The 18,140-nt window shown below is 31.7% G+C and overlaps 1 protein-coding gene across 1 annotated transcript in view; it reads right to left on the bottom strand.

The window, feature by feature from the left end:
- LOC124543723 overlaps positions 1–18,140 on the bottom strand; it is an 84,680-nt gene that overhangs the window by 47,999 nt on the left and 18,541 nt on the right. Inside the window, exon 2 of the mRNA XM_047121997.1 lies at positions 1,423–1,915. Coding sequence (XP_046977953.1) covers positions 1,423–1,777 — 355 coding nt within the window. The 5' untranslated portion in view covers positions 1,778–1,915. The remainder of the gene's footprint in view (positions 1–1,422; positions 1,916–18,140) is intronic.

The raw sequence follows: 18,140 nt of genomic DNA on the forward strand, positions 1-18,140 counted from the left end.
GAAATTTAACGATAATTAATAAAAATGAGGATGAACGTCAGAGAAGTATAATATGCTTTTTATTCAATTCCAATGGATTAATGTAAAGATTTCCGTAGCCGTTTAATGTATTAAAAATCATAGATTGAATTTGAAAAACACCAAAAATAAATAGCATTATGATATTTATATGACATAGGTGGCAAACGAGCAGGAGGCTCACCTGATGGAAAGTGACTACCACCGCCCATGGACATTTGCAACACCAGGGGGCTTGCAGATGCGTTGCCGGCCTTTAAGAAAGGAGTACGCTCTTTTCTTGAAGGTTCCCATGTCATGTCGGTTCGGAAAAAGCTGGTTCCACAAAGTGGTTGTGCGAAGCAGAAAATGTCTAAGAAATCGCGCTGTTGTGGATGTTCGGACATCAACGTGGTGCTGGTGAAACTGAGAATTTCGACGAGATGTCCGAAGGTGAAATTCAGCAGCCGGGATTAATCCGAACAATTCTTCGGAACATTCCCCGTGAAAAATTCGATAGAAGATACAGAGTGATCCAACATCTCTACGCAAAGCCAAATGATCAAGGAGATCGGAAAGGGCTTGATCGTCGATAACTCGGGCCGCTCTACGTTGGATGCGGCCAAATGAAAGGACCTGGTACTGGGGAGCACCCGCCCAGAGGTGAGAGCAGTACTCCATGTGAGGCCGAATTTGCGCCTTGTAAAGTTTTAAACGATGGGTCGACGTGAAATACTGTCTCGCCTTGCTGAGCATACCGAGCTTTTTTGAAGCCACTTTGGCTTTGCCTTCCAATTGACCGCGGAACTGAACGAGGCTCGAAATTTCAACGCCAAGTATTCCGATACTACCTGTAGCGGCTTACGGAATGTTCGCAAATCGTGGAGATACGACAAATGGTGTTTTTAGCGGTCAACGCGCAAACTTGCGTCTTTTTGGGGTTGACTATGATAATATGAGAGATAATAACTATGGGAAAGTGTGTATGGGACGACTTCAATTGGAGGCTATAAAGTTCAAGGATCATACAAGTGTACAGGCTAGTTATTTGAGTAACTAATATAAATTACAAAGATACATTTTTGTTATAACACGTTCAGCGAGGGTTTCGTTTTCAAAACCGAGTAACTATGAGTCTTCTTACGTCGATACTTCGATATGGTGAAGAAAAACGTCCTAATAAATCTCAAAGGCGGATAAAGCTCCAAGAAATAAGTAGACCTTGTCCCAGCACTGAGATATTATATGAGTTCAATAGAACGATGTGTTTTTCGGGCTATTATGCTAAATTATTTGAAACGATAAGTCGTTGTCCATGGACGTTTCATTTCTTTTAATAAGTTTATGGAACGCAGTTTTCATACTTATTACTGTTATTTTTTTTGGGAAGTAACAGTTTCGACTTAAGGAATTTTCTGTACTCACCGATTTGAGGAACATCGTAAGGTCGGCCGGAACGCGAGGCGCGTAACATCATTTGGCTTGCGAGCTCGGCAGGTAAGTGCGGCGCTCGTTTATTGTTACGCATCCTGCGCCGGTCCTTGTGCATAGGCTGATGTTGTACGTAGGTTCGTTCCGTCTCAGCTGTAGGCGTATCCGGCTCGAAGATCTCATGCAATGGTCGTGAACGTATTTGCAGTTCACGGCCGCCGCGCCACTCGGTTGAGAAGCGGCGCGGCGCCGGCTCGGCCACCGTTTGCAGCGCCAACGCTGCCAGCACAGTGGTCACACAGCACACCCGCATGATCACCGCCGCCCGCGCCCGCCACCACACACGCATCCGCTACTAAGTACACTGCCCGACGTGGACACCCACCGGGCGCGTGCCCGACCACATTATTCAAATTCCTCCACTAGTAGATAGGTAGACTCTATTACTCAGAATTTCTTTATGTTCGTTTTTCTTGACCACAGGAATCTGAAAAAAATAATACTATTTAATGCTTCATTGACAACATTTTTATTATGATTACTGTTTAATCCAACATAAAACTGCTATATTTATATATATTATTATACCTATTATTTTATGACATCACTGGGCGGACGAGTAAACATATGCCTATTTTCATTAAATCCCTTTTGATTTGAAATATCAAGCAGCTCTTGCTTTAAAACATTAAACAATTTTATAGATATAATTCATGTTTCAGCTTTGACAACAGCCAGCGCTTCAGGCAATTCACTCGAGTGGCAAAGCGTTGTCCTGGTGAAATCTTTTTGATATTTGTTATACTCATAAAAAATATGTCTGTGTATTAGTCTCATTTTAGAAATTATCAAATTAAAATTAAAGCCTTCTTTATTCGAGTAGGATTTGCAAGCACTTTTGTATAGTCATTTTACAAAAGTATATTAAGTGTAGCTATCGCCCGCTGGTTCGAAATGTACATTCTACCAAGAAGAACAGGCAAGATACTTAGTACTTTTCCAACATTTTAAATAGAAATTTATGTTGGTTGATTATAATTATATAAGTTATAATATAACCTGTCTGGAAGTCAAAAAGGTAATCTTGTACCGAATAATATGCTTTTTTTACTAATGATTTTTTACAAATGATTTGAATTTATGAAACTAAAATATAAATTAAATTTATAATTAATCTTTATCTATTCAACCTTTATTGTTAAATATAATCATCAGTAAAAATAAATTTTTAATGAGCTGTTTATTACGTATGTAAATAAATTTAATTTATAAATTTAAATAAGATCGACGATGACGAGTCGAGATGGCCCAGTGGTTAGAACGCGTGCATCTTAGCCGATTATTGCGGATTCAAACCTAGGCAAGCACCGCTGTTTCATGTGCTTAATTTGTCTTTATAATTCATCTTGTGCTCAGCGGTGAAGGAAAACATCGTGAGGAAACCTGCATGTGACAAATTTCATAGAAATTCTGCCACATGTGTATTCCACCAACCCGGTTGGAACAGCGTGGTTGGAATATGTTCCAAACCTTCTCCTCAAAGGGAGAGGAGGCCTTTAGCCCAGCAGTGGGAATTTACAGGCTGTTGTTTTGTTCCTAAGACCTTTTTGGATATATTATTTAATATAAAAATTGTCAATAATTGTTACTGTTAGCCGTATCGTTGTTTCATAGAATATTGGAAGTAATGTTTAATATTCCTTCTCTTTCACTCTCAGGTTCCTCACATAACTTTAATTTGTGCAGACATAACACTCCACAGGACGTCGTTATTGATGTAAAGGACGGAATGTACTCGCAGTGGTACCGTTAACTTCGCTGGCAATGTGTAAACTTTTTCAATAAAAACAAATTAACTATGGTCTAAGTGCCTGCGTCTGCCACTTTCTTTACACTTACTTTAGAATACATATATGTTGTTTTTATTTGCGGTTTTCTTTGATTCTAAATATACGAACATAATCGTTCCATTGTTACATATCCCGTGTTTTTGATACACAATTGTCGTATAAAATTATAAAAAGACTCATTTCTGGTTAACAGCGTATAATCCATATATTCATGTAAATATTTCATAAATGTAGGTTTGTTGGTGAGTGAGCCAGTATGATTTACTTTGTGATTTACTTTTACACAGATGGGTTATATATATTATTTTCAAGGGCAGCGGAGACAGTTACATAACAAATGAGTATATCTTGTCTTACCTTCTTCGTACCAATGTGTATAGGTCTACCATTGGATGGCTCATTTGGCAGTCAGTATAAAAAATACCTCAGCATAAAAAAGTAAAAATTTTAATATATTACATCTTTGAATAAGAAATTATAGATTTTATTTAATCTTCCACAATGGAATCATAAATGAAATAGAGGAACGTTCCGACGTCTTACAACATACATAAAGGCATCCAACCTTAAACCAGAGTATATTCCTTGCGAAATGGAAGTAAAAAGCGGAGGATGTGAACCCTATTTTAACTTCCCATTTAGGAATTGTTGCATTGGTTTCTAAATTGTCGAATGTAATTTTATTTTGTCTGTTAAAAGTGTATTTATGATCAGTTATACTTTTGATAATCTCTTTTTCAGGTGTAAAGTTAAAATTATTTATCACAACAAAAAGCATAATAAATAGATTAATTCATCAATACATTTGAAATTTAAAATTTCGTCAGCAAATATGCTCAAGATTTTCTGAATTTGGCTTTCTTTGCAGAATAATCGCGTCACATGTAATTACTAAGGTAAGCCTTTTTTATTGCACTGAATATTACCATTTTTGGGAGTCAATATATGTACATATACATTAACAAACATACAAATCTTCTTCGTTTTAATATATACTTCAATTACAAATTAGATAGTTAAGCAATTACACTAACTTACCTATTCTATACCTACTGTTTATACCCGCTTGCTTGGTAATACGCGACTGTAAAATTCTTCTATATAAAATTTTGATATTTATTAAGTTTATTTGGAAAAAAGATTCGTGATATTCGCGAACGTATTTTAATTAGAGAATTGACAAAATTTTCACTTATCATCTGTTAAGCAGTTGGATGAATGACGACCTCTCTTTGGATCTTGTACTGTATGGTTCGGATTGTGGGATAATCTCGTTGCATTTTATAGGGTTTCGTTAGATGGAAGTTTCTTAGGCTTTATTCATTTAGAAGAAGCTTGCGGCATTGGTTCCAGGTATGTTCATCTGACCTTTAAGTATATTTAAATCTATATTTATATTTTCTTCGATGTAAACCTAAATCTATAATCATATTATAAGAATATATTTGTTTGTATGTAATCAATAAACTGAAATTATTGTAATTATATAACTGTTGAACTGATTTTAATTATAATTTTAACATTAAAAATCTATTTTATCCAGAAGTAACAAAGGCTACTTATGAATGTTATGTGTGCGTGTATGTATGTAATCTTAAAGTTTCAAATATAGGTCCGCGGGACCATACTCGCTGCCAAAGCATGTTATATATTGATAATATAACAAATGTCGTGTTCGTAAAGCCGTAGGTACAGCTATACTCTATCTATTATTTACTATTTTTTATATTTAGCATAAAGTTGAGTGGCCAGTCAATTTGCTGCTTTGCCAACTATACCTCATTATCTATTATCTATGTATATTTTTAAATGTCAGAATATTTTTAATTAAAAATGTGACGTTAAACAAATTGCTTCATTTAATTTTATATAATGGTACTTTGAAATGGTAACAAAATGGTTAGTAGCGTTTCATCATTACATAGCAATTTTGATTTTGCGGGCGAAAAATGAACTAAACCTCAGCGGAGGTATTAAGACGGGGAGCTAAATCCTCTCATTTATTCATGAAAAAAATATCATGTTTATATTCGAAGAATATATTTCAGTTTTAATTAATTCCGAGAATAGAAGTTTATGTAGTCTGTTCAACAGTTAAGCCTAGTCTATACTAGGCGTAAAATTGTATACTGAGTCTATACTGTATACAATTTTATAATAATAAATTTTATTCTATACTTGTTATTGCTGTATTCTGATTGGAATGCTGAGCTGGAACTCACAGGCGTTCAATCCTTAGCATACTAGATTAAATCGTATACTGATGATATTTAAATTTGCTATTAGTTATGCCAATGTGATTTTTATGATTGACATAACCTTCAGTCTAATGAGGCCACTGAAGTTTGTCTAAAACTGATTACCATCTGTATAATTTCATTGTTTTACCGTGCAACATACCGTAAATTTTTAAGTATAGGTTGCAGAATATCTTGTGATTATCAAATGCAACTTATGTGATGGATATTATTCAACACAAGATGAAAAAAAAGTATGGATATGTTAAATTAATATAATACATGTTAAAATTTAGGCAGGATGTTTAAGTGTTAGAAAAGAGTAGAATGATTTTCTTGGCGGTTCTGTCTGTAGCTTCATTTAATATAGTTGAAAATGGTGATTCAAGTGTTTCTAATAGCCTTCTTGAATAAGGTATATTTGGATTATGTAAGATCCAACCGGCAAATATCTTACTATGAGAGTTTGGAAATACCTACAGTTTATATATCCATAATATATGATTATACGAATAGTATAGTCAACCTCGTAATATGTTTTGATAAATAATCATGTGTTAAAAGCTTTCGTGATTAAGTGAATGAACATTATTAATAAAATATTTAATCGAGTCTTTCGACACAATTATGCAAATATCATTGTTCAGAATTAATATTGAAATTTCATTTTAATTATAATTTTACTATTGCTTTAATAATTAAATATACATTAAACGTACTTCACATAAAACCAAATCAATTAATTCAAATTCCTTTTAATCCTCGAATGTCTTATAATATTAAATAAGCAATTCTTATTTCGAAGGTTTTGGAAGCGGTTCTAATAAAAGTTTATTAATATTTCGTTTTCCCTGAAAAAAAACGTGATTTTCCATCACAAATTAAAAATAAACCCAATAAATGCCTGCTTCCTATTTTACATGAGCACGTGTCGTTTATCGGAAACATTTTACAGTTGTTATTTGAGGACAAATTCTGGGATAATCTGGTACAAAAATAATTAAATTACAGTGAATATTGTAGTGGGTATTGTATTAAATATATAAATAGAAGAAAATCTATGTAGTTATATAATGTAGCATGTATATATAATCGATTGATGATAATCCAAAATGTAGTCTACATTTTGGATTAGCGCTACACTACTAACTACATAGAAACTTAAGCATTGGTATTGAATTTATAACAAAATATAAATTTTACTTAATATTCAAATTAATAATTCCTAATTTATAATATAAGTTACATTTTCTAAAAAAATATTTTGTTATTTTATTTTATATATATTGTGTATTGTGTTACGTGTGAATTTTATGGTATATGTAGGAGAGCATGTCTGTCTGCGCTGTAAAACTTTGGGAACTAAGATTTTATACCAATAGCTACGGGCGTAACTACAGTTATACTATACTATATTATACGTAAATATATTTAAAACCGGAACAAAATATCATTAATCATTGCTGTTTGCTGTTTGGTGTTAGAAAGTCTTATGAGGGGGTTGTTCCTGCTTAAAAAGGCTTGCACAAGCCACTAGCAACTATTAAAAATTTAGCCGAAATGAATTATTTAAATATTTTAGCCGAAATGACCCAGGGGTTAGAAGCGCCACCAACCTTGGGAACTAAGAAGACACTGGCTCACTCATTCTTCAAACCGGAACACAACAATACCAAGTACTATTGTTTTGTGGCATGCACAAAGCCCTACCAACAACAACACTATTTTTTTTTAAACAATGTAATGGTAAGTGGGCATCTTTGACTGGCACTGTAAAAAACAATTCAACACTTATACGAATTGTGTCTGAGCTGTTAACGATATCAGTTATGTCACTAATCATTATTGCTTGTAATTACGCTGGCTCACATACTGTTCAAACCGCAACACTTCACACCGTACAAATCGTTGTGTGGGTGCTAAACATTCAGCCTGGTAAATGATTCAAAACATTTGTAATTATGTTACATCTCTAATCATTCTATTGGAATTATTGTTTAAGCGATTAATGATTACCGTTAAGTAAAATATATGTAATAAATTTATAATGTAGATAGGCGACCGGTAAAATGGGATACCCAACGGTAAGTGGTGACTCCTTTCTATAAACAAGTCCTTTGTGCCTGTAGTTACACTGACTAGTTCAACCTCCAAAGATCACAACAATACTAAGTTTGTTTTGTTAAATATTTGCTGTGTGGGTGGTATCTACCTAGACAGACTTACTTAGCTAGAAGCTCCGATGGTAAGTGACAACCATCTACCATCACAACGTGGCTTGCAGGTGGTTCCTACCCTTAAATTCACCGATAAATTAAAAAATCTTAATTTTTTATTAAAACAACGAACCATTTTTTATTACCTTTAGTTTTGATTTTAAGAAACGAATCATCGCAAGTGTTAAGATGAGGATAATTCTGATGAAATACATTATTCTCCACACAAAGGTTTCCTCCCTCCGGCAATCCTTTAGGTATAAATTTGAATAACGCCCGAATATATGTTTCATTACTTGCTTCGCAGAATATTGATGCTTCTTCAAGGAAAGCCGTGGATAAATTGTATGTTTATATTATATACAAGATAACACGCCCGGTTTCGTACGTGTAGCATACGGATCTACGTAAAACGTTTATAATGAAACGCAAATAAGAACCTTCGGGAGCGTAACAACTTATCAAAGTTTTATCATAATCGGATTAGGTTTTTTAGGAACACATACAAAAATACAAATATTAATGTATATTTATTTGAATGTTTAAAAAATATAACGAACAGGTTAATAGCAAATTTCATGCAAGAAGTTTTTGGAATTAAGTTCTTTTACGCGATTTAATGTAGAATGAGTAAAATTGACACGTAAAAAAAATGCCGCCAGCTCCTTTCTTTCTCTTTAACTTTGTCTCTTTCTGCTATATACGGTAATATTATTTAAAATTATGTTTTTAATTAATTTTTAATTTTCGAACATTAATTTATTTTATTGCGTCCGTTATTTTATAAACAATATATAGTGAACGCAACTCCTTTTAAATAGGAGGCTCACAATAAATCTCGTTTTTTTTTTATTAGTAGATTTATTTAGAGTAGCACTTAGTTGTAACTCACAGTTAGATGGCGCTGCAATACAGCAATTCAAATAGCATTCAATTGCCAATTCGTATATATACACAGGCAGGACAACGTGTGCCGGATTTTGCTAGTTTACATATGAAATAAAATGTTACGTTCGAAGAGATTTAACAAGCCAATATTCCGTTTTATGGTATTCCTAATATTACAGTTGCAGGTCACAATGGTTCTCTTAAATAAATGTATTACAAACTGAGAAAATACCCAATGGGTGTGCAATAGCGGAAAATATATTATGCCTACTTGTTGTTTGATGTCCTGCTAACTGATTCCGGGAGAGGCGTCCATTCTATTTTATTAATATTTATATTGTCCTATTTTTACGCATTATCAATATCTGCCAATCTATCATATTAACTTTTCACTTTCCTTTTACTTTCGCAGGTCATACGATATGCCAGATTTTTGTTTTTAGTCTAGCTTGAATAACTTTCAATAACTCGTTATTTGTGAAAATATGAGGTCATTCTGGCAAAAAGAAAAAAAGTCATCGTTAAATGTATTAATGTTTAGTTCAAAAATCGAATATATAACTTGCTTCAACTAGCTCGACAGTATTTGAAATCATTAAAGCAAAAACATATACGCAATTAAAAAAGTTGTTCTAAAATTTATCAACTAGGAATAGAAGTAAAAATATGAAAACAAATGACACTTTATTTATATAATCTTTTTCAAAATTAGTTATTTTTTTATTTTAGGAATATAAAAATAAAATATTTTTAATGTGAAACATTTGATTGGACAGTAATTTGACTAAGGTTCTGATTTACGCCATCGCTTCGTTTCGCTTTGGACAAAGGATGTGTAAGTAACGGCTCAAGGTATTATAGTTTAATGTTGGGTAATAGCTGGGTTGATGGAGCGGATAACTTGCTTGACGTGGGACTACTGAGACGAATAATAATAATACATTTATATTGCTTTAGATATATAACTAGATATGACCCGCGGTTTTGCCCCTTTTATATACATGTTGTTGTTGACATTTATAGATATTGTAGCTAATATCCTAGCTTGAAAATAAATAGGTAATCAATTTTAATAAACGAACTATCTAACACAAACTATACTTTCCAACCAGTCTCGTAGCTTCTTAGATTAGCGCGTTGAGCCATACAAACTTTCCAGCTTTGTAATATAGATTATTGTTCCCATGCAAAGCCAAGGGGAGCCGTTAGTATTATGTAATTACAAAAGATAGCCACAGGTGGTATTGCTGTGATGCTATCGTTCCGTGCGACATTAGACTTTCGTTGTAATTCAAACCTAAGAAAGTTCCTTTGTTCAGTGATATCCCTGACTAAACATTATTTAGCTTGCGAGATTATTTTCCACCAGATTCCTTTGTAATTTATTATTAGCATTTCAGACTATTATTGCACTACAGGTGTTTTTATAAATAGCTTTTATATTTCTAGTTCTGAAGATAAATATCAAAATAGTCGTATTAGATTACGTTAGAATTTTAGCAATAGCGTAATGTCGAAAATCAATGTTTTCAAGGGTCTAAAGGATATTGATTTTTAGAATTCAGTCGTTAGTAATTTTGTAAGGGAAGTAATAAATGTAAATGGAATAAGTATAGGGTAACGAACTCAAAATCAATTTTGACTAAGTTTCTCGTATCGAATTTCCATTGCCCTTACAAGTTTTAAGTTAGTAAATATTTTTTATAATAATGTTTAAAATTGATTTCAATAACACAATGATATCACTCTGAACAGTCTCAATAAGAAAAATATAATTCGTTTTATTTTATATTCCATTACTGTGTTTTTAGATATATTTATTTAAAAATGGATTTTTATATATTTTTCGAATATTTTCAATGTTCGACGTTTGACTTTTAAGCTTTTACCCATTTCAGACTACACAGATAGTGCCCCTGACAGGTGCGAGTGATATACTCATGTGTATCTTATACCTTCGTGCAGCTTTATGTGTCGTAAACTTCTCTATTAGGCTTAGATCCCTATATATAGGTACACCTTTATAGTGCTTCCTTTGTACGACATTTTAATATCCTTTTAGGGGTTCAATAGCAAAGCTTTAAACAATGGAGGTATTTGGTAAGAAGAAGGTCGAAATGTCGGATTGTGATATGCGATATTGAACATAATTATTTAAAAAATTATAAGATACTCGTATCAAAATGGCGTATCACCGTTGGTTGTCAATAATTCACGAGTGAGATACGAGAGAATCACACTGCTGGAAAAAACATTAAATTTGTCTTCCAGACTACAATTCAAGAAGTAACTTGGCATATTTTTTTCTTAAAGTATAAAACAACAACCGTAAAGTAATGTTGGTAGAGTAAAAACGCTATTAGCCTTTACATGGCTGTCATAAGAAAAAGTATACGAAGGATCATTATTAGGCGTATTTTTTAATTGAATATGTAATCACTTGCATGCAATCAATCCAGCAGCTAAAGAATTGCTAAAGAGAAGAGGCGGGTATTTTGTATGTAAAAGTCCATAAAATTCTTTCAATGCACTTTACATTCATCGTTGTTTCCTCCGATGTATAGTAAGAACAATCAAATGCCGAGTAAAATATTTATTTATTATTAAAAAGAAACGTTCTTATACTGCCCTTGAAGAACCATCTAGAATTTAAACAGTGTCGCCTCTATGACATGTTTTAAAATTTGCGTGAAGTCAAAAAACAGTTAAAAAAAAAGGAAGGTACGGTCGGAAAAATTTTGCTTCGTTACTGATTATAAATTATTTGTATATTTTATTAATTCAATTGTGATATGTCGAGTAAATAATTCATTTATAATTAATATGTTCCATATTAATAAAATTGATAAAATACTTTTTATTAATTCATAAAACGAAAAAGGGGGAACTTAAAGTAGAACACGTTTTATCTTTTAATATATAATTCTCGGAACACTCGTATTGTACGTGTTTATATATAGCCAATGAGCAGCCAACTAAAGGATGTCGATATATCCCGCATGTCTATAATTACACTGGCTCACTTGCCCTTCATATTTGAACTGCAATTTAAACCCGATTTATGGTACAATTATTATTGTGTGAATATTATGTAGTGATACCGACACCGAATCCCACCATAATATAATATATTATTAAATTATACTATATATAATAGATAATTGTACAACCATTCGTATTCTTAGTTGGTTTTAATAGTAAAGTTTTTTGTTAATTGGAAAAGTATTTTTCTTTGAACTTCTAAAAATATAACAGAAAAATTTACGTTATTATAAATTGACAAAAATAAATATTGTTTTCCATGGTTAAAAATAAATGTTGATCTATTTTTATGGTACGATGTAAAATAAATTTCATATATATTCATAATATTAAATGATAAGTTTATTGGGTAAATATAAAAATATATATATTTTAACCTATTTTTGTTATTTAAAAAAAAATTTAAAAGGCAATGTTGAAATTAATTTCGATTAAACACTTCGGACATATGGACGTACTTCGTATATGAAATGCGACTACGACTTACATTTACAAATTTAAGATTGATGTATTAAATATTTGATTTCTAAATTGTTCTCTGACTTCTCACGCAGTCTTTACATTGAACAAATAAGGGAGGTGTCAAATAAAATAAATTACTTTTTGTCATAGATAGATACGGTGAACCTTAATAGGGAAATCTTATATTGAAGAATGGCCGACGCGCAGTTACCTCCCCAATTTCTTTTTGTTTCGTAAAATATATGTAACAAACGAGATTAAAATATCTTAAATCTTATTTATATTTAAATTAACAAATGAAACAATTTAGTTTTAGGAATTGTTACCGAGGTAGTCTTTGTTTTTATGTTTCATAAATCTTAATTTTAAATAAGATAATGTACTCGTTTATTTAACTATTACAATACGGTATAGTTAGCCCGCTGCCGAGAATGACACGACGATAAATAATTTTAGACTGCCTTTACAATACGGGGAACTTAAGGGCCAAAACCTGTAGCGTGCTATCGGCAAGGCTATATTTATAATCGGGTGGCGTGTGGTGGTCTGTTGACGTCATCGCGAGCGGGTGGGGGCGCAGGCGAGCCGGGAGGTGCGCCCTCCGATACGCACTTGCAAATTCGCACCTCCATGAATGGAGGAATTAAATTATCCCCAGACCGACCGACTCTCACAGTACGCGACCTGAGCTGAACTCTAGAACATCTGCGCATACATGTTCTACGGATGCCTCAACCGAGATGTTATTGAACCGGTACGACAGTATGTGATTTTATTAAACATGTTACAAATACATCGAACAATTACTAAACCCACACGATTCATATATAAACAAAAACCTTGAATACAATAATTGATGTAATTTAGCAAATAATTGTGATGGCTTAATAGCCATTCGTGGAACATTTTTGACTACTAGTATAAAATATACTTGTTCTTAAACATATTTTTTACGTTATTTAATTAAGCTTGGGCTCATGTTGGATATTATATCACAATATATATTCGTATCCTATTAATATATATTGTTTACATTTCAGCTAGTAATCATTGGCTTCTACACGATTGAAAAAGTCTTAATAAATGAGCTACATTATATAAATATGGTTTCTAATTTATTACCTTAATAACCGGGAAGTAAAAGTTAGAAAAAAAGTTCGTAAATAAAATCGAATTAAATGTTATTTTGACATTGGACGGTGAATAAGAAAATTCTTTTTCGTTCAATAAATTGGAGTGAGGGAATATTTATTGAACACACTGAACGTAACTCTCGTCTTTTGTTTGTGAGACTTTCGATATTTACATTTATAATATTTATATGCTAGCCTTGCTTGAAAAGAATTTAGAAGCCATGTATACTTCTTTCGCGTAAATAATACAAATAATATGAAATTGGCTTTAGTTGCTAATTACTTATACTTTAAGTTGAATGAAAGCAACATCGCTTAACTTTTAAAGAGAAACCCGACTTGTAGACTTTAACTGAAGTTGTGTATAAGTATTTGTTTTTGATCCCTCGATTCACCTTAGATCAGCAGTGGGACAATAGCGGACTGCTACTTTACTTTTATACGTCACTCTGACTATAGACAATACTCTTGACTATAGATATTATATGTCAATGGTAGTATCATTACATTGTCTATGTGCTTCCAAACGTGAGCACTAATGACTGTGTAACGCGTCGTAAGCCTCTAATTACTCTAGTAATTCATCCCTTTCACCATATTATTACTATATAGTATGTATATTTGATGAATGGATCGTAACATACAGCTTTGATCATTAACAAAAATGTTTCGCCTCGATGCAGTTTTTCCTTCTATACGTGGGTCGTAAAGGTGAAAATATGAGACTCATTTGTAAATGTAAATCGAATAAGCGAACACCTTTCCGTGACAATTAAGGTTTCCGGCGTTAAAACAAGCAAAGATTTCTTCGAAATGCTTTTCATTTTTACTGCTGCTTTATGTTTAAGTTTGACGCCATATATGCTACATAAAGACCTATTCGTTGGAAACGAAAAAAAACATATACACTCATAGAAATGAAAAATAGAATAAGTATTTTCCCCATACAGTTTTCAATTTTGGATATTAATCCTCATCTGCCCATATTTTTTTTAATATTTATGTTGGAAAATACGAATATATGACAATAAGTTTTCTGATATCTACTATAAATTTTGCAATGTTAGCTCATTTAATTCCAGAACAAAAATCTCTACGAAGTTGTCATACTAAGTTACTAAATAATATGTCAAATTTAACACACTGTGTACCTTATATCCGTCATGAAAATACAATTTATTATAATATCAGTGTTTCATGTCAATATAATTAGTAGTTTTTTCGAAAAGCTGGAATAATGAACGTTACAATATTAGTGTTAATGTGTGTTAATTCGTAGGCGTAATATAATCAACGAGGGTTATGGCTAGCCGGTTGAGCTGCAAGTGATATTGTGGAGTGCGTGCGGTCAAAGGTTTGAAGCGCTGTGTGCGTGTAGTGGCCACAGGTAATCGATGTGTTCCGTGTCACTCTTTACTACTTTGATGTCAACTTCAATTCAATTACTCTTATCACGCGAGCTGATCTTTAACTGAGCTATTAGAAAATGTCGCAAGTGTCCCAATTTACCAGTAAATTTTTTATTATCTGTTTTTATAACTTAGTATAATCCACATTAATGATTATTGTCAATAGTATCTTTATAAAATATGATAAAAACACATCATCGTAAATACATTACATTATTACTATGATTAGGAATTCGGTTTTTAATCCTTACTATGTTTATAATTGATAAAACAACAACAAAAGCCTGTAAATTTCCTACTGGGCTAAGGCCTCCTTTCCCTTTGAGGAGAAAGCGGTTTGGAACGTACTCCACCACGCTGTTCCAATGCGGATTGGGGGAATACACATTTGGCTGAATTTCTATAAAATTAGACACGTGTAGGTTTTCTCGCGATGGTTCCTACACCGCCGAACACGAGATGAATTATTAATACAAATTAAGCACATGAATATTCAAAACATCGGTTAAGATGAAGATCTTAGTACGATACAATACTTGATAGTACGAGCATATAATAATATAACATAAAATGGATGCAACTGTTTCTTTGTACATTTCTAAATACTTACTAATAAGAAAGAAACCTATTTAAAGATTTTCAGCTTTATAAAGTTTTTTTTTTATGTATTTAATTTTAATAAATAAATTGTCTGAACAATTTTTAAATCTTTTTTAAAAAGGGTTGATTTTTTTCTCATGTCACTAAAATATATTTTGATAGTCCCAATTGAAAGATTGAATTTTTCTTTTTTGTTTGGATAATATTAAACATAGTGCATAAAATAATAATTCAGAATCGATATATTTTAAGGAAAACTGTTACCTTAGTTAATAATTAATATCTACAATTCAGGACTAATTATTCGTCTATATCATTTATATGTTATTTTTTTGCTTACCTGTCTAAAAATAATTACTCATTTTAAAACCAAAAGATAGTTACGTGGCCAAAAATAAAAGGGTTGTTGTGAAATTATATATTTGAACGCAACGAACGAAAGCATATGAGTGTTATTCATATGAAAAAAAAATCTCCAATTTTTTTTTTACTAAGGTAATTATAATAATAACTACCATAATAAAAGCATTTTTCCAAACGCTGTCATTCTTGACGTATCGGTCGTTTTTCAGCGTCCTTCGTATTTCGAGATGTAATCCCTTAGAGATATCATTACGATACCATTTTGATATTCACGTCGATGTTTCATTATGTGTAGAGCTATCCGTACAAAATACACGCGCGACCTAAGACGTAATATTATAAATAATCTTTTGAATGAAAGGGTATTTAACTTATAGTTTAATACTTTGTTTGCTTTTACAATAGTAATTAATATTAATTGAAAGTAATTTTGAGGGTTTGATTGATTAAATAGTCGTTATTTTCAAGTAAAACGTTTGGAATAGTAATAATTTAACTTAATTTGTCACCGTCATAATGAAAAGTAAATAGAATGATCACTCCTACTAATCGATGATTGACGTTTGACTTTTTATAAATGTCGAAGCCATTTTACAAATAAAATTGCCACTAAAATGGTAATTAATTCGTATACATGATAACACGTGTACGCATACTTTACGGATAATTGCTTGTTTTATTTATTTTTACACTACTTGAGTTCATTTATTTACAATCAATTTAATCATAATAATTTTGTGTTTTCCAAATTAAATACCAATATTTATTAGCCGTAAATAAATTACAATGAAATTACCTTAAAAATTACAAGATGCAATTAATTCAGACTTCAATTAAATCGTTCAATTGGTATTACTCATTATTGTATTAGTTTTGCTACACATTTGTTTTATCCAAACTTTATTTTTCATATATGTATTTACATAATGTTCTTGACTATGAGTATAACATTATATGTGGAATGGTCCGATGATCGTTATGGACTATTAATTTTTTGATCTGTTGATCTTTCCCCCTTATAAAGATAAGCGAGAAAATCGAAGAATAAAACAGTATATTTGTTATGCTTTGCACTTATGTTTTCAGGGAAATAAACACGGCTGCAGCATTTACTCATATATTATTTATAATTTTGTTATTTGTGTTTGTTGTTTGTTTTAAAATGTTGTAATTGTACACTTAACATGAAAGTAGTAATATTCTTAAAAACAGCATGCGTTATGCAACTGGTTTTGTATTTTTTAGCCTAATCATTATAACCTGAAAATTTTATGCGTTTCATTGTAAGTTTAATCAAATTACACATTCGATAGTCTATATTTCCCAAATAGATTACAATCTTACGACATTGTAAGGGTTATATACATTATTCATGATAATGTTTCAATAATAAACAGAAAAGTCGCGCGATATTAAAGATTTTTTTATCTTTCCGATTTACATAAATCTTTTAAAACATTTCTAAAAATAGTCAAAAACGCGTCAATCTAAATTTAGTACCTAGTTTAAAGTGAGTATTTAAAGATCAAATGCAATATGTCGTCTCGACGCTGACGCTACGAAATTAATGACATGACGAGCTATGCCAGCGCCTTCATTGTGTTCGCAACCCACTTGGCTCAGAGTCGCTCTACATGTAAATAGTATACCGTGTAATATTACAAAACCTTTCCACGATCCTTTTAATTTCACTATTATAATTATTTTTTACGAACATAACGATATTTTATCTTGTATTTCATAATGGTCTTTTCGTCTTTTCGACTTTTACACTCATCAAATAAACATTGATAACTACAAGTGACAATACACTTGTACACTAGTCACTGTAAAACATATTTAGGAATTCCTTTTTCGAATTTAAATTTAAAAATAAATAAATCCTGTAACGGTATTCGCTTATCGAATGGTTATCAATTATGATTGTAGAAATTAAATATGTTTAATCTTATATTGTTTATTAGTATTCAAAGGTAGGTTTCCTTCAATGAAACGTTAGTGAATAGTCTAATGTATGAAAGCGTAGGGTGATATTAAGCAGATATGTAAATAGATGTGGAGTAGTCGCAGTCAGCGCGTCGACACTCGGCGTAGACATCGTGCCGCTAACCTAATTGGCGGCAATTCTTCGGATAATGCTAATTTTACGACATGCCTACCCATTTTAAAAATACTGTGCTAGGTAAGCTCTTCTTTGCATATTTATTGCAATTTAATTCGTTTGGTTACATAATTACATGCATAATTGTATATTTTAAAGATTATTTCGTTACTCTAAGCGTAGCCGATAATACGACATTTTGTGATAATCTTACTTTGTTATTTGATAAATACACTATACCTCATGTATAAATAAAAAATTAAAACTGTAAAAAGTATGTGTAAATCATAATAAAAATCAAATCATACAAATGGAATTTGTAATGTTTGTTTCAAGTTCGGTTATAAAACAGTCGAAACTGATGATAGTTTATATTGCTTAGTGTTATTCTTAATTGTATATATTTAAGAT

Source organism: Vanessa cardui, chromosome 3 (genome assembly GCF_905220365.1).
Source record: "Vanessa cardui chromosome 3, ilVanCard2.1, whole genome shotgun sequence".
NCBI lineage: Eukaryota > Metazoa > Arthropoda > Insecta > Lepidoptera > Nymphalidae > Vanessa > Vanessa cardui.